Raw genomic sequence first — 18,283 nt, forward strand, 5'->3', positions numbered from 1 at the left:
CCCTGTATATAGCCTCCACATTGACTCTGTACCGTAACACCCTGTATATAGCCTCCACATTGACTCTGTACCGTAACACCCTGTATATAGCCTCCACATTGACTCTGTACCGTAATACCCTGTATATAGCCTCCACATTGACTTTGTACCGGTACCCCCTGTATATAGCCTCCACATTGACTCTGTACCGTAATACCCTGTATATAGCCTCCACATTGACTCTGTACCGGTACCCCCTGTATATAGCCTCCACATTGACTCTGTACCGTAAAACCCTGTATATAGCCTCCACATTGACTCTGTACCGTAACACCCTGTATATAGCCTCCACATTGACTCTATACCGTAACACCCTGTATATAGCCTCCACATTGACTCTGTACCGTAACACTCTGTATATAGCCTGCACATTGACTCTGTACCATAACACCCTGTATATAGCCTCCACATTGACTCTATACCGTAACACCCTGTATATAGCCTCCACATTGACTCTGTACCGTAACACTCTGTATATAGCCTGCACATTGACTCTGTACCATAACACCCTGTATATAGCCTCCACATTGACTCTGTACCGTAATACCCTGTATATAGCCTCCACATTGACTCTGTACCGGTACCCCCTGTATATAGCCTCCACATTGACTCTGTACCGGTACCCCCTGTATATAGCCTCCACATTGACTCTGTACCGTAAAACCCTGTATATAGCCTCCACATTGACTCTGTACTGTAATACCCTGTATATAGCCTCCACATTGACTCTGTACCGTAATACCCTGTATATAGCCTCCACATTGACTCTGTACCGGTACCCCCTGTATATAGCCTCCACATTGACTCTGTACCATAACACCCTGTATATAGCCTCCACATTGACTCTGTACCGTAATACCCTGTATATAGCCTCCACATTGACTCTGTACCATAACACCCTGTATATAGCCTCCACATTGACTCTGTACCGTAATACCCTGTATATAGCCTCCACATTGACTCTGTACCGTAATACCCTGTATATAGCCTCCACATTGACTCTGTACCGTAACACCCTGTATATAGCCTCCACATTAACTCTGTACCGGTACCCCCTGTATATAGCCTCCACATTGACTCTGTACCGTAACACCCTGTATATAGCCTCCACATTGACTCTGTACCGTAATACCCTGTATATAGCCTCCACATTGACTCTGTACCGTAATACCCTGTATATAGCCTCCACATTGACTCTGTACCGTAAAACCCTGTATATAGCCTCCACATTGACTCTGTACTGTAATACCCTGTATATAGCCTCCACATTGACTCTGTACCGTAACACCCTGTATATAGCCTCCACATTGACTCTGTACCGTAACACTCTGTATATAGCCTCCAAATTGACTCTGTACCATAACACCCTGTATATAGCCTCCACATTGACTCTGTACCGTAATACCCTGTATATAGCCTCCACATTGACTCTGTACCATAACACCCTGTATATAGCCTCCACATTGACTCTGTACCGTAATACCCTATATATAGCCTCCACATTGACTCTGTACCGTAACACCCTGTATATAGCCTCCACATTAACTCTGTACCGGTACCCCCTGTATATAGCCTCCACATTGACTCTGTACCGTAACACCCTGTATTTAGCCTCCACATTGACTCTGTACCGTAATACCCTGTATATAGCCTCCACATTGACTCTGTACCGTAATACCCTGTATATAGCCTCCACATTGACTCTGTACCGTAATACCCTGTATATAGCCTCCACATTGACTCTGTACCGTAACACCCTGTATACAGCCTCCACATTGACTCTGTACCGTAATACCCTGTATATAGCCTCCACATTGACTCTGTACCGTAACACCCTGTATATAGCCTCCACATAGACTCTGTACCGTAATACCCTGTATATAGCCTCCACATAGACTCTGTACCGTAATACCCTGTATATAGCCTCCACATTGACTCTGTACCGTAATACCCTGTATATAACCTCCACATTGACTCTGTACCGTAACACCCTGTATATAGCCTCCACATTGACTCTGTACCGTAATACCCTGTATATAGCCTCCACATAGACTCTGTACCGTAATACCCTGTATATAGCCTCCACATTGACTCTGTACCGTAATACCCTGTATATAGCCTCCACATTGACTCTGTACCGTAACACCCTGTATATAGCCTCCACCTTTACTCTGTACCGTAATACCCTGTATATAGCCTCCACATTGACTCTGTACCGGTACCCCCTGTATATAGCCTCCACATTGACTCTGTACCGTAACACCCTGTATATAGCCTCCACATTGACTCTGTACCGGTACCCCCTGTATTTAGCCTCCACATTGACTCTGTACCGTAACACCCTGTATATAGCCTCCACATTGACTCTGTACCGTAATACCCTGTATATAGCCTCCACATTGACTCTGTACCGTAACACCCTGTATATAGCCTCCACATTGACTCTGTACCGTAACACCCTGTATATAGCCTCCACATTGACTCTGTACCGGTACCCCCTGTATATAGCCTCCACATTGACTCTGTACCGTAACACCCTGTATATAGCCTCCACATTGACTCTGTACCGGTACCCCCTGTATATAGCCTCCACATTGACTCTGTACCGTAATACCCTGTATATAGCCTCCACATTGACTGTACCGTAACACCCTGTATATAGCCTCCACATTGACTCTGTACCGGTACCCCCTGTATATAGCCTCTACATTGACTCTGTACCGGTACCCCCTGTATATAGCCTCCACATTGACTCTGTACCGTAACACCCTGTATATAGCCTCCACATTGACTCTGTACCGGTACCCCCTGTATATAGCCTCCACATTGACTCTGTACCGTAATACCCTGTATATAGCCTCCACATTGACTCTGTACCGTAATACCCTGTATATAGCCTCCACATTGACTCTGTACCATAACACCCTGTATATAGCCTCCACATTGACTCTGTACCGTAATACCCTGTATATAGTCTCCACATTGACTCTGTACCGGTACCCCCTGTATATAGTCTCCACATTGACTCTGTACCGGTACCCCCTGTATATAGCCTCCACATTGACTCTGTACCGTAACACCCTGTATATAGCCTCCACATTGACTCTGTACCGGTACCCCCTGTATATAGCCTCCACATTGACTCTGTACCGTAACACCCTGTATATAGCCTCCACATTGACTCTGTACCGGTACCCCCTGTATATAGCCTCCACATTGACTCTGTACCGGTACCCCCTGTATATTGCCTCCACATTGACTCTGTACCGTAACACCCTGTATATAGCCTCCACATTGACTCTGTACCGGTACCCCCTGTATATAGCCTCCACATTGACTCTGTACCGGTACCCCCTGTATATAGCCTCCACATTGACTCTGTACCGTAATACCCTGTATATAGCCTCCACATTGACTCTGTACCGTAATACCCTGTATATAGCCTCCACATTGACTCTGTACCGTAACACCCTGTATATAGCCTCCACATTGACTCTGTACCGGTACCCCCTGTATATAGCCTCCACATTGACTCTGTACCGGTACCCCCTGTATATAGCCTCCACATTGACTCTGTACCGTAACACCCTGTATATAGCCTCCACATTGACTCTGTACCGTAATACCCTGTATATAGCCTCCACATTGACTCTGTACCGTAATACCCTGTATATAGCCTCCACATTGACTCTGTACCGTAACACCCTGTATACAGCCTCCACATTGACTCTGTACCGTAATACCCTGTATATAGCCTCCACATTGACTCTGTACCGTAACACCCTGTATATAGCCTCCACATAGACTCTGTACCGTAATACCCTGTATATAGCCTCCACATAGACTGTACCGTAATACCCTGTATATAGCCTCCACATTGACTCTGTACCGTAATACCCTGTATATAACCTCCACATTGACTCTGTACCGTAACACCCTGTATATAGCCTCCACATTGACTCTGTACCGTAATACCCTGTATATAGCCTCCACATAGACTCTGTACCGTAATACCCTGTATATAGCCTCCACATTGACTCTGTACCGTAATACCCTGTATATAGCCTCCACATTGACTCTGTAAAGTAACACCCTGTATATAGCCTCCACCTTTACTCTGTACCGTAATACCCTGTATATAGCCTCCACATTGACTCTGTACCGGTACCCCCTGTATATAGCCTCCACATTGACTCTGTACCGTAACACCCTGTATATAGCCTCCACATTGACTCTGTACCGGTACCCCCTGTATATAGCCTCCACATTGACTCTGTACCGTAACACCCTGTATATAGCCTCCACATTGACTCTGTACCGTAATACCCTGTATATAGCCTCCACATTGACTCTGTACCGTAACACCCTGTATATAGCCTCCACATTGACTCTGTACCGTAACACCCTGTATATAGCCTCCACATTGACTCTGTACCGGTACCCCCTGTATATAGCCTCCACATTGACTCTGTACCGTAACACCCTGTATATAGCCTCCACATTGACTCTGTACCGGTACCCCCTGTATATAGCCTCCACATTGACTCTGTACCGTAATACCCTGTATATAGCCTCCACATTGACTCTGTACCGTAACACCCTGTATATAGCCTCCACATTGACTCTGTACCGGTACCCCCTGTATATAGCCTCCACATTGACTCTGTACCGGTACCCCCTGTATATAGCCTCCACATTGACTCTGTACCATAACACCCTGTATATAGCCTCCACATTGACTCTGTACCGGTACCCCCTGTATATAGCCTCCACATTGACTCTGTACCGTAATACCCTGTATATAGCCTCCACATTGACTCTGTACCATAACACCCTGTATATAGCCTCCACATTGACTCTGTACCGTAATACCCTGTATATAGTCTCCACATTGACTCTGTACCGGTACCCCCTGTATATAGTCTCCACATTGACTCTGTACCGGTACCCCCTGTATATAGCCTCCACATTGACTCTGTACCGTAACACCCTGTATATAGCCTCCACATTGACTCTGTACCGGTACCCCCTGTATATAGCCTCCACATTGACTCTGTACCGTAACACCCTGTATATAGCCTCCACATTGACTCTGTACCGGTACCCCCTGTATATAGCCTCCACATTGACTCTGTACCGGTACCCCCTGTATATAGCCTCCACATTGACTCTGTACCGTAACACCCTGTATATAGCCTCCACATTGACTCTGTACCGGTACCCCCTGTATATAGCCTCCACATTGACTCTGTACCGGTACCCCCTGTATATAGCCTCCACATTGACTCTGTACCGTAACACCCTGTATATAGCCTCCACATTGACTCTGTACCGTAATACCCTGTATATAGCCTCCACATTGACTCTGTACCGTAACACCCTGTATATAGCCTCCACATTGACTCTGTACCGGTACCCCCTGTATATAGCCTCCACATTGACTCTGTACCGGTACCCCCTGTATATAGCCTCCACATTGACTCTGTACCGTAACACCCTGTATATAGCCTCCACATTGACTCTGTACCGTAATACCCTGTATATAGCCTCCACATTGACTCTGTACCGTAATACCCTGTATATAGCCTTGCTATTGTTATTTTACTGCTGCTATTTTTTATTTTCTACTTATCAATTTTTTTTTACTTAACACTTATTTTTATATTTTTCTTAACTTCTGAAAGCATTGTTGGTTAAGGGCTTGTATCTAACCTTTTCACTAAGGTTTACACCTGTTGTATTCGGCGCATGTGACAAATGCAATTTGATTTGATTTAAACATTGGCAAACTGTATCTCACTGGTCAGTGTAAGAGTCACTCAGTGTACAGGTTATTTGCAAGCAACTGCAGTAAGCTTTAACACTGCAGACATGGAAGTATAATAATATCCTATTAGCTTCAACCCTGTTCTAATTTACATGACCCAACGTACAGAACTCAACTCACACTATCATATTAATGATTCTCTCTCTCGCTCTCTCTCTCCTGTTCTCTCTCTCATTTTCTCTCTCTCTCTCTCTCGCTCTCTCTCTCTCTCTCTCTCTCTCCTTTTCTCTCCCTCTCTCTCCTTTTCTCTCTCTCTCTCTCTCTCTCTCTCCTTTTCTCTCTCTCTCTCTCCTTTACTCTCTCTGTCTCTCTCCCTCTCTCTCCTTTTCTCTCTGTCTCTCTTTTCCTCTCTCTCATTTTCTCTCTCTCTCTTCCTCTGTCTCTCTCTCTCTCTCTCTCTCTGTTTCTCTCTCTCTGTCTCTCTCTCTCCTACTCTCTCTTTCTTCTTCCCTTCTCAGATACCTCATCCTGCCATCACTGACCAGTCCCACAACTTGTTACAGCATAGCTTACACGCCCAATCGCACCCCGGCAGCCAATCGGGACAGCCGTTGCATCACAGTGGACCTCCTCAGCCGTCACGACAACAGGCTCCGCCCCCACAGCAACAACAGCCCGGACCTAACAATCACACTCTGCAGCACGGTGACCCCTTAGAGGGACTGGGTGGAGGGCTCCCAGATATGCCCGAACCTTCCTTGGATGTAAGTTAGACACACATGGGCTAGCGTCCCAAATGGCAACCTATTCCCTATATAGTGCACTACTTATTTAGAAAATAGGGTGCTATTTGAGACGTATATATTAGTGATGGGTTATGGGTTAAACGTGGGTTATGGGTTAAACGTGGGTTATGGGTTAAAAGTGGGTTATGGGTTAAACGTGGGTTAAACCTGGGTTATGGGTTAAACGTGGGTTAAACGTGGGTTATGGGTTAAACGTGGGTTATGGGTTAAACGTGGGTTATGGGTTAAACGTGGGTTATGGGTTAAATGTGGGTTATGGGTTAAACGTGGGTTAAACGTGGGTTATGGGTTAAACGTGGGTTATGGGTTAAACGTGGGTTAAACGTGGGTTATGGGTTAAACGTGGGTTATGGGTTAAACGTGGGTTATGGGTTATGGGTTAAACGTGGGTTATGGGTTAAACGTGGGTTAAACGTGGGTTATGGGTTAAACGTGGGTTATGGGTTAAACGTGGGTTATGGGTTAAACGTGGGTTATGGGTTAAACGTGGGTTATGGGTCGGGTTGTCCCACGATGTCTGCGGTTATATCCACGTGGTGGGTGGGTTTAGGGTCATGAAATATTTTGTGGCTCAAGGTTGAGTAAATGTAATTTATTTTGTGCGATTTATATCTATCTACAGGCTACATATTATTTTTTGTCTTTCATTGTTTTTATCAGCTGTTATTGCGTAAGCCTTAGCTTTAGGGCCTAACGCCTCGATCACACCGACAGCGTCGCGGCACCGAACAGTAGGCAGCGTCATCTGGTTATGTGAGCAACAACAGTTCAACATTCACCTTCTGCTACCATTTCTGTCAAACCGTCTACAGCACACAGTTTTTTTTTTGTTTGTTTATCTTTATTTAACTAGGCAAGTCAGTTAAGAACAAATTCTTATTTTCAATGACGGCCTAGGAACAGTGGGTTAACTGCCTGTTACAGGGGCAGAACGACAGATTTGTACCTTGTCAGCTCGGGGGTTTGAACTTGCAATCTTTCAGTTACTAGTCCAACGCTCTAACCACTAGGCTACTCTCTCTCTCTCTCTCTCTCTCTCTCTCTCTCTCTCTCTCTCTCTCTCTCTCTCTCTCTCTCTCTCTCTCTCTCTCTCTCTCTCTCTCTCTCTCTCTCTCTCTCTCTCTCTCTCTCTCTCTCTCTCTCTCTCTCTCTCTCTCTCTCTCTCTCTCTCTCTCTCTCTCTCTCTCTCTCTCTCCTGTATAAGTTAGATAAATCCTACCTACGCACCACACAGAAGCAACTGCCACAGCAACGCTGCGAGGCAAACGCAGCGTTTCACTGGAAACGAATGTACTTCAGGTGTACCAAACTGAAATGACACCGTCGGTGTGATCGAATCGTAACTGTATGCGCGCCAAATACACTGAAAAGGACTGTGTCGGAGTTTCATTCAATCAGAGACCAGCTGCGAAATGGAGAGTTGAAAATACCAAAAACGGAGGGCTAGAACAGTAGTCTAATGTTAGGAGAAGAGAGGACCAGAACAGTAGTCTAATGTTAGGAGAAGAGAGGACCAGAACAGTAGTCTAATGTTAGGAGAAGAGAGGACCAGAACAGTAGTCTAATGTTAGGAGAAGAGAGGGCCAGAACAGTAGTCTGTTAGGAGAAGGGAGGACCAGAACAGTAGTCTAATGTTAGGAGAAGAGAGGACCAGAACAGTAGTCTAATGTTAGGAGAAGAGAGGGCCAGAACAGTAGTCTAATGTTATAGAAGAGAGGACCAGAACAGTAGTCTAATGTTATAGAAGAGAGGACCAGAACAGTAGTCTAATGTTAGGAGAAGAGAGGACCAGAACAGTAGTCTAATGTTAGGAGAAGAGAGGGCCAGAACAGTAGTCTGATGTTATGAGAAGGGAGGGCCAGAACAGTAGTCTAATGTTAGGAGAAGAGAGGGCCAGAACAGTAGTCTAATGTTAGGAGAAGAGAGGGCCAGAACAGTAGTCTAATGTTAGGAGAAGAGAGGGCCAGAACAGTAGTCTGATGTTAGGAGAAGAGAGGGCCAGAACAGTAGTCTAATGTTAGGAGAAGAGAGGGCCAGAACAGTAGTCTAATGTTAGGAGAAGAGAGGGCCAGAACAGTAGTCTAATGTTATGAGAAGAGAGGGCCAGAACAGTAGTCTGATGTTATGAGAAGAGAGGGCCAGAACAGTAGTCTAATGTTATGAGAAGAGAGGGCCAGAACAGTAGTCTAATGTTATGAGAAGGGAGGGCCAGAACAGTAGTCTAATGTTAGGAGAAGAGAGGACCAGAACAGTAGTCTGATGTTATGAGAAGGGAGGGCCAGAACAGTAGCCTAATGTTAGGAGAAGAGAGGGCCAGAACAGTAGCCTAATGTTAGGAGAAGAGAGGGCCAGAACAGTAGTCTAATGTTAGGAGAAGAGAGGGCCAGAACAGTAGTCTAATGTTAGGAGAAGAGAGGACCAGAACAGTAGTCTGATGTTAGGAGAAGAGAGGGCCAGAACAGTAGTCTGTTATAGAAGAGAGGGCCAGAACAGTAGTCTAATGTTATAGAAGAGAGGGCCAGAACAGTAGTCTAATGTTAGGAGAAGAGAGGGCCAGAACAGTAGTCTAATGTTAGGAGAAGAGAGGGCCAGAACAGTAGTCTAATGTTAGGAGAAGAGAGGGCCAGAACAGTAGTCTGTTATAGAAGAGAGGGCCAGAACAGTAGTCTAATGTTATAGAAGAGAGGGCCAGAACAGTAGTCTAATGTTAGGAGAAGAGAGGGCCAGAACAGTAGTCTAATGTTATAGAAGAGAGGGCCAGAACAGTAGTCTGATGTTATAGAAGAGAGGGCCAGAACAGTAGTCTGATGTTAGGAGAAGAGAGGGCCAGAACAGTAGTCTAATGTTAGGAGAAGAGAGGGCCAGAACAGTAGTCTAATGTTAGGAGAAGAGAGGGCTAGAACAGTGGTCTAATGTTAGGAGAAGAGAGGACCAGAACAGTAGTCTAATGTTATAGAAGAGAGGGCCAGAACAGTAGTCTGATGTTAGGAGAAGAGAGGGCCAGAACAGTAGTCTAATGTTAGGAGAAGAGAGGGCCAGAACAGTAGTCTAATGTTAGGAGAAGGGAGGGCCAGAACAGTAGTCTAATGTTAGGAGAAGAGAGGGCCAGAACAGTAGTCTAATGTTAGGAGAAGAGAGGACCAGAACAGTAGTCTAATGTTATAGAAGAGAGGGCCAGAACAGTAGTCTAATGTTAGGAGAAGAGAGGGCCAGAACAGTAGTCTAATGTTATAGAAGAGAGGACCAGAACAGTAGTCTAATGTTATAGAAGAGAGGGCCAGAACAGTAGTCTAATGTTAGGAGAAGAGAGGGCCAGAACAGTAGTCTGTTATAGAAGAGAGGGCCAGAACAGTAGTCTGTTATAGAAGAGAGGGCCAGAACAGTAGTCTAATGTTAGGAGAAGAGAGGGCCAGAACAGTAGTCTAATGTTAGGAGAAGAGAGGGCCAGAACAGTAGTCTAATGTTAGGAGAAGAGAGGGCCAGAACAGTAGTCTAATGTTAGGAGAAGAGAGGGCCAGAACAGTAGTCTAATGTTAGGAGAAGGGAGGGCCAGAACAGTAGTCTAATGTTATAGAAGAGAGGACCAGAACAGTAGTCTAATGTTAGGAGAAGAGAGGGCCAGAGCAGTAGTCTAATGTTATAGAAGAGAGGACCAGAACAGTAGTCTAATGTTAGGAGAAGAGAGGGCCAGAACAGTAGTCTAATGTTAGGAGAAGGGAGGACCAGAACAGTAGTCTAATGTTATAGAAGAGAGGACCAGAACAGTAGTCTAATGTTAGGAGAAGGGAGGACCAGAACAGTAGTCTAATGTTATAGAAGAGAGGGCCAGAACAGTAGTCTAATGTTAGGAGAAGAGAGGGCCAGAACAGTAGTCTTATGTTAGGAGAAGAGAGGGCCAGAACAGTAGTCTGATGTTAGGAGAAGAGAGGACCAGAACAGTAGTCTAATGTTAGGAGAAGAGAGGGCCAGAACAGTAGTCTAATGTTAGGAGAAGAGAGGGCCAGAACAGTAGTCTAATGTTATAGAAGAGAGGACCAGAACAGTAGTCTAATGTTATAGAAGAGAGGGCCAGAACAGTAGTCTAATGTTAGGAGAAGAGAGGGCCAGAACAGTAGTCTGTTATAGAAGAGAGGGCCAGAACAGTAGTCTGTTATAGAAGAGAGGGCCAGAACAGTAGTCTGTTATAGAAGAGAGGGCCAGAACAGTAGTCTAATGTTAGGAGAAGAGAGGGCCAGAACAGTAGTCTAATGTTAGGAGAAGAGAGGGCCAGAACAGTAGTCTAATGTTAGGAGAAGAGAGGGCCAGAACAGTAGTCTAATGTTAGGAGAAGAGAGGGCCAGAACAGTAGTCTAATGTTAGGAGAAGGGAGGGCCAGAACAGTAGTCTAATGTTATAGAAGAGAGGACCAGAACAGTAGTCTAATGTTAGGAGAAGAGAGGGCCAGAGCAGTAGTCTAATGTTATAGAAGAGAGGACCAGAACAGTAGTCTAATGTTAGGAGAAGAGAGGGCCAGAACAGTAGTCTAATGTTAGGAGAAGGGAGGACCAGAACAGTAGTCTAATGTTATAGAAGAGAGGACCAGAACAGTAGTCTAATGTTAGGAGAAGGGAGGACCAGAACAGTAGTCTAATGTTATAGAAGAGAGGGCCAGAACAGTAGTCTAATGTTAGGAGAAGAGAGGGCCAGAACAGTAGTCTGATGTTAGGAGAAGAGAGGGCCAGAACAGTAGTCTGATGTTAGGAGAAGAGAGGACCAGAACAGTAGTCTAATGTTAGGAGAAGAGAGGGCCAGAACAGTAGTCTAATGTTAGGAGAAGAGAGGGCCAGAACAGTAGTCTAATGTTATAGAAGAGAGGACCAGAACAGTAGTCTAATGTTATAGAAGAGAGGGCCAGAACAGTAGTCTAATGTTAGGAGAAGAGAGGGCCAGAACAGTAGTCTGTTATAGAAGAGAGGGCCAGAACAGTAGTCTGTTATAGAAGAGAGGGCCAGAACAGTAGTCTAATGTTAGGAGAAGAGAGGGCCAGAACAGTAGTCTAATGTTAGGAGAAGAGAGGGCCAGAACAGTAGTCTAATGTTAGGAGAAGAGAGGGCCAGAACAGTAGTCTAATGTTAGGAGAAGAGAGGGCCAGAACAGTAGTCTACTGTTAGGAGAAGGGAGGGCCAGAACAGTAGTCTAATGTTATAGAAGAGAGGACCAGAACAGTAGTCTAATGTTAGGAGAAGGGAGGACCCGAACAGTAGTCTAATGTTAGGAGAAGAGAGGACCAGAACAGTAGTCTGATGTTAGGAGAAGGGAGGACCAGAACAGTAGTCTAATGTTATAGAAGAGAGGACCAGAACAGTAGTCTAATGTTAGGAGAAGGGAGGACCAGAACAGTAGTCTAATGTTATAGAAGAGAGGGCCAGAACAGTAGTCTAATGTTAGGAGAAGAGAGGGCCAGAACAGTAGTCTAATGTTAGGAGAAGAGAGGGCCAGAACAGTAGTCTGATGTTATAGAAGAGAGGGCCAGAACAGTAGTCTAATGTTAGGAGAAGAGAGGGCCAGAACAGTAGTCTAATGTTAGGAGAAGAGAGGGCCAGAACAGTAGTCTGATGTTATAGAAGAGAGGGCCAGAACAGTAGTCTAATGTTAGGAGAAGAGAGGACCAGAACAGTAGTCTGATGTTAGGAGAAGAGAGGGCCAGAACAGTAGTCTAATGTTATAGAAGAGAGGGCCAGAACAGTAGTCTAATGTTAGGAGAAGAGAGGGCCAGAACAGTAGTCTAATGTTAGGAGAAGAGAGGGCCAGAACAGTAGTCTAATGTTAGGAGAAGAGAGGGCCAGAACAGTAGTTTAATGTTAGGAGAAGCTAGGGCCAGAACAGTAGTCTGATGTTAGGAGAAGGGAGGGCCAGAACAGTAGTCTGATGTTAGGAGAAGGGAGGGCCAGAACAGTAGTCTGATGTTAGGAGAAGGGAGGGCCAGAACAGTAGTCTGATGTTATAGAAGAGAGGACCAGAACAGTAGTCTGATGTTATAGAAGAGAGGACCAGAACAGTAGTCTGATGTTAGGAGAAGGGAGGGCCAGAACAGTAGTCTAATGTTAGGAGAAGGGAGGGCCAGAACAGTAGTCTAATGTTAGGAGAAGAGAGGACCAGAACAGTAGTCTAATGTTAGGAGAAGGGAGGGCCAGAACAGTAGTCTAATGTTAGGAGAAGGGAGGGCCAGAACAGTAGTCTGATGTTATAGAAGAGAGGACCAGAACAGTAGTCTGATGTTATAGAAGAGAGGACCAGAACAGTAGTCTAATGTTAGGAGAAGAGAGGACCAGAACAGTAGTCTAATGTTAGGAGAAGAGAGGGCCAGAACAGTAGTCTAATGTTAGGAGAAGAGAGGACCAGAACAGTAGTCTAATGTTAGGAGAAGGGAGGGCCAGAACAGTAGTCTAATGTTAGGAGAAGGGAGGGCCAGAACAGTAGTCTAATGTTAGGAGAAGGGAGGGCCAGAACAGTAGTCTGATGTTAGGAGAAGGGAGGGCCAGAACAGTAGTCTGATGTTATAGAAGAGAGGACCAGAACAGTAGTCTGATGTTATAGAAGAGAGGACCAGAACAGTAGTCTAATGTTAGGAGAAGAGAGGACCAGAACAGTAGTCTAATGTTAGGAGAAGAGAGGGCCAGAACAGTAGTCTAATGTTATAGAAGAGAGGACCAGAACAGTAGTCTAATGTTAGGAGAAGAGAGGGCCAGAACAGTAGTCTAATGTTAGGAGAAGAGAGGACCAGAACAGTAGTCTGATCTTAGGAGAAGAGAGGGCCAGAACAGTAGTCTAATGTTAGGAGAAGAGAGGGCCAGAACAGTAGTCTGATGTTAGGAGAAGAGAGGACCAGAACAGTAGTCTGATGTTAGGAGAAGAGAGGACCAGAACAGTAGTCTAATGTTAGGAGAAGAGAGGACCAGAACAGTAGTCTAATGTTAGGAGAAGAGAGGGCCAGAACAGTAGTCTAATGTTAGGAGAAGAGAGGGCCAGAACAGTAGTCTGATGTTAGGAGAAGAGAGGGCCAGAACAGTAGTCTAATGTTAGGAGAAGGGAGGGCCAGAACAGTAGTCTAATGTTATAGAAGAGAGGGCCAGAACAGTAGTCTAATGTTAGGAGAAGAGAGGACCAGAACAGTAGTCTAATGTTATAGAAGAGAGGACCAGAACAGTAGTCTGATGTTATAGAAGAGAGGACCAGAACAGTAGTCTAATGTTAGGAGAAGAGAGGACCAGAACAGTAGTCTAATGTTAGGAGAAGAGAGGGCCAGAACAGTAGTCTAATGTTAGGAGAAGAGAGGACCAGAACAGTAGTCTAATGTTATAGAAGAGAGGACCAGAACAGTAGTCTAATGTTATAGAAGAGAGGACCAGAACAGTAGTCTAATGTTATAGAAGAGAGGGCCAGAACAGTAGTCTAATGTTAGGAGAAGGGAGGGCCAGAACAGTAGTCTAATGTTATAGAAGAGAGGGCCAGAACAGTAGTCTAATGTTAGGAGAAGAGAGGGCCAGAACAGTAGTCTAATGTTAGGAGAAGAGAGGGCCAGAACAGTAGTCTAATGTTAGGAGAAGAGAGGGCCAGAACAGTAGTCTAATGTTAGGAGAAGAGAGGGCCAGAACAGTAGTCTAATGTTAGGAGAAGAGAGGGCCAGAACAGTAGTCTAATGTTAGGAGAAGAGAGGGCCAGAACAGTAGTCTAATGTTAGGAGAAGAGAGGGCCAGAACAGTAGTCTAATGTTAGGAGAAGAGAGGGCCAGAACAGTAGTCTAATGTTAGGAGAAGAGAGGGCCAGAACAGTAGTCTAATGTTAGGAGAAGAGAGGGCCAGAACAGTAGTCTAATGTTAGGAGAAGAGAGGGCCAGAACAGTAGTCTAATGTTAGGAGAAGAGAGGACCAGAACAGTAGTCTAATGTTAGGAGAAGGGAGGGCCAGAACAGTAGTCTAATGTTAGGAGAAGAGAGGACCAGAACAGTAGTCTAATGTTATAGAAGAGAGGACCAGAACAGTAGTCTAATGTTATAGAAGAGAGGACCAGAACAGTAGTCTAATGTTATAGAAGAGAGGGCCAGAACAGTAGTCTAATGTTAGGAGAAGGGAGGGCCAGAACAGTAGTCTAATGTTATAGAAGAGAGGGCCAGAACAGTAGTCTAATGTTAGGAGAAGAGAGGGCCAGAACAGTAGTCTAATGTTAGGAGAAGAGAGGGCCAGAACAGTAGTCTAATGTTAGGAGAAGAGAGGGCCAGAACAGTAGTCTAATGTTAGGAGAAGAGAGGGCCAGAACAGTAGTCTAATGTTAGGAGAAGAGAGGGCCAGAACAGTAGTCTAATGTTAGGAGAAGAGAGGGCCAGAACAGTAGTCTAATGTTAGGAGAAGAGAGGGCCAGAACAGTAGTCTAATGTTAGGAGAAGAGAGGGCCAGAACAGTAGTCTAATGTTAGGAGAAGAGAGGGCCAGAACAGTAGTCTAATGTTATAGAAGAGAGGGCCAGAACAGTAGTCTAATGTTAGGAGAAGAGAGGACCAGAACAGTAGTCTAATGTTATAGAAGAGAGGGCCAGAACAGTAGTCTAATGTTAGGAGAAGAGAGGGCCAGAACAGTAGTCTAATGTTATAGAAGAGAGGGCCAGAACAGTAGTCTAATGTTATAGAAGAGAGGGCCAGAACAGTAGTCTGATGTTATAGAAGAGAGGACCAGAACAGTAGTCTAATGTTAGGAGAAGAGAGGGCCAGAACAGTAGTCTAATGTTAGGAGAAGAGAGGGCCAGAACAGTAGTCTAATGTTATAGAAGAGAGGGCCAGAACAGTAGTCTAATGTTAGGAGAAGGGAGGGCCAGAACAGTAGTCTAATGTTATAGAAGAGAGGGCCAGAACAGTAGTCTGATGTTAGGAGAAGAGAGGGCCAGAACAGTAGTCTGATGTTAGGAGAAGGGAGGGCCAGAACAGTAGTCTAATGTTAGCAGAAGAGAGGGCCAGAACAGTAGTCTAATGTTAGGAGAAGAGAGGGCCAGAACAGTAGTCTAATGTTAGGAGAAGGGAGGGCCAGAACAGTAGTCTAATGTTAGGAGAAGAGAGGGCCAGAACAGTAGTCTGATGTTATAGAAGAGAGGGCCAGAACAGTAGTCTAATGTTATAGAAGAGAGGGCCAGAACAGTAGTCTGATGTTAGGAGAAGAGAGGGCCAGAACAGTAGTCTAATGTTAGGAGAAGAGAGGGCCAGAACAGTAGTCTGATGTTAGGAGAAGAGAGGGCCAGAACAGTAGTCTAATGTTAGGAGAAGAGAGGGCCAGAACAGTAGTCTGATGTTAGGAGAAGAGAGGGCCAGAACAGTAGTCTGTTATAGAAGGGAGGGCCAGAACAGTAGTCTGTTATAGAAGAGAGGACCAGAACAGTAGTCTAATGTTATAGAAGAGAGGGCCAGAACAGTAGTCTAATGTTAGGAGAAGAGAGGGCCAGAACAGTAGTCTGATGTTAGGAGAAGAGAGGGCCAGAACAGTAGTCTAATGTTAGGAGAAGAGAGGGCCAGAACAGTAGTCTGATGTTAGGAGAAGAGAGGGCCAGAACAGTAGTCTGATGTTAGGAGAAGAGAGGGCCAGAACAGTAGTCTAATGTTAGGAGAAGAGAGGGCCAGAACAGTAGTCTGATGTTAGGAGAAGAGAGGACCAGAACAGTAGTCTGATGTTATAGAAGAGAGGGCCAGAACAGTAGTCTGATGTTATAGAAGAGAGGACCAGAACAGTAGTCTGATGTTATAGAAGAGAGGGCCAGAACAGTAGTCTGATGTTATAGAAGAGAGGGCCAGAACAGTAGTCTGATGTTATAGAAGAGAGGACCAGAACAGTAGTCTAATGTTATAGAAGAGAGGGCCAGAACAGTAGTCTAATGTTAGGAGAAGAGAGGGCCAGAACAGTAGTCTGATGTTATAGAAGAGAGGACCAGAACAGTAGTCTAATGTTACGAGAAGAGAGGACCAGAACAGTAGTCTGATGTTATAGAAGAGAGGACCAGAACAGTAGTCTAATGTTAGGAGAAGAGAGGGCCAGAACAGTAGTCTAATGTTAGGAGAAGAGAGGACCAGAACAGTAGTCTAATGTTAGGAGAAGAGAGGGCCAGAACAGTAGTCTGATGTTAGGAGAAGAGAGGGCCAGAACAGTAGTCTAATGTTAGGAGAAGGGAGGGCCAGAACAGTAGTCTAATGTTATAGAAGAGAGGGCCAGAACAGTAGTCTGATGTTAGGAGAAGGGAGGGCCAGAACAGTAGTCTAATGTTAGGAGAAGGGAGGGCCAGAACAGTAGTCTAATGTTAGGAGAAGAGAGGGCCAGAACAGTAGTCTGTTACAGAAGAGAGGGCCAGAACAGTAGTCTGATGTTAGGAGAAGGGAGGGCCAGAACAGTAGTCTAATGTTAGGAGAAGAGAGGGCTAGAACAGTAGTCTAATGTTAGGAGAAGAGAGGGCTAGAACAGTAGTCTAATGTTAGGAGAAGAGAGGGCCAGAACAGTAGTCTGATGTTAGGAGAAGAGAGGGCCAGAACAGTAGTCTGATGTTAGGAGAAGAGAGGGCCAGAACAGTAGTCTAATGTTAGGAGAAGAGAGGGCTAGAACAGTAGTCTAATGTTATAGAAGAGAGGGCCAGAACAGTAGTCTAATGTTATAGAAGAGAGGGCCAGAACAGTAGTCTAATGTTATAGAAGAGAGGACCAGAACAGTAGTCTAATGTTAGGAGAAGAGAGGGCCAGAACAGTAGTCTAATGTTAGGAGAAGAGAGGGCCAGAACAGTAGTCTGTTATAGAAGAGAGGACCAGAACAGTAGTCTAATGTTAGGAGAAGAGAGGGCCAGAACAGTAGTCTAATGTTAGGAGAAGAGAGGGCCAGAACAGTAGTCTAATGTTAGGAGAAGGGAGGGCCAGAACAGTAGTCTGATGTTAGGAGAAGGGAGGGCCAGAACAGTAGTCTGATGTTATAGAAGAGAGGACCAGAACAGTAGTCTGATGTTAGGAGAAGAGAGGACCAGAACAGTAGTCTAATGTTAGGAGAAGAGAGGGCCAGAACAGTAGTCTAATGTTAGGAGAAGAGAGGGCCAGAGCAGTAGTCTAATGTTATAGAAGAGAGGGCCAGAACAGTAGTCTAATGTTAGGAGAAGGGAGGGCCAGAACAGTAGTCTGATGTTAGGAGAAGAGAGGACCAGAACAGTAGTCTAATGTTAGGAGAAGAGAGGGCCAGAGCAGTAGTCTAATGTTATAGAAGAGAGGGCCAGAACAGTAGTCTAATGTTAGGAGAAGGGAGGGCCAGAACAGTAGTCTGATGTTAGGAGAAGAGAGGGCCAGAACAGTAGTCTGATGTTATAGAAGAGAGGACCAGAACAGTAGTCTAATGTTAGGAGAAGAGAGGGCCAGAGCAGTAGTCTAATGTTATAGAAGAGAGGGCCAGAACAGTAGTCTAATGTTATAGAAGAGAGGACCAGAACAGTAGTCTAATGTTAGGAGAAGAGAGGGCCAGAGCAGTAGTCTAATGTTATAGAAGAGAGGGCCAGAACAGTAGTCTAATGTTATAGAAGAGAGGACCAGAACAGTAGTCTAATGTTAGGAGAAGAGAGGGCCAGAGCAGTAGTCTAATGTTATAGAAGAGAGGGCCAGAACAGTAGTCTAATGTTAGGAGAAGGGAGGG

General features: G+C 45.2%; 1 protein-coding gene across 2 annotated transcripts in view; it reads left to right on the forward strand.

The window, feature by feature from the left end:
- LOC110491218 (zinc finger MIZ domain-containing protein 1) overlaps positions 1 to 18,283 on the forward strand; it is a 369,712-nt gene that overhangs the window by 334,542 nt on the left and 16,887 nt on the right. For both annotated transcript variants that reach the window (XM_036945991.2, XM_090201773.1), the window contains one exon: positions 6,325 to 6,570. In XM_036945991.2, the coding sequence (XP_036801886.2) occupies positions 6,325 to 6,570 (246 nt within the window). The remainder of the gene's footprint in view (positions 1 to 6,324; positions 6,571 to 18,283) is intronic.

The sequence above is a fragment of the Oncorhynchus mykiss genome, chromosome 16 (genome assembly GCF_057628025.1).
Source record: "Oncorhynchus mykiss isolate SJ-2025 chromosome 16, ASM5762802v1, whole genome shotgun sequence".
In the NCBI taxonomy this organism is placed as follows: domain Eukaryota; kingdom Metazoa; phylum Chordata; class Actinopteri; order Salmoniformes; family Salmonidae; genus Oncorhynchus; species Oncorhynchus mykiss.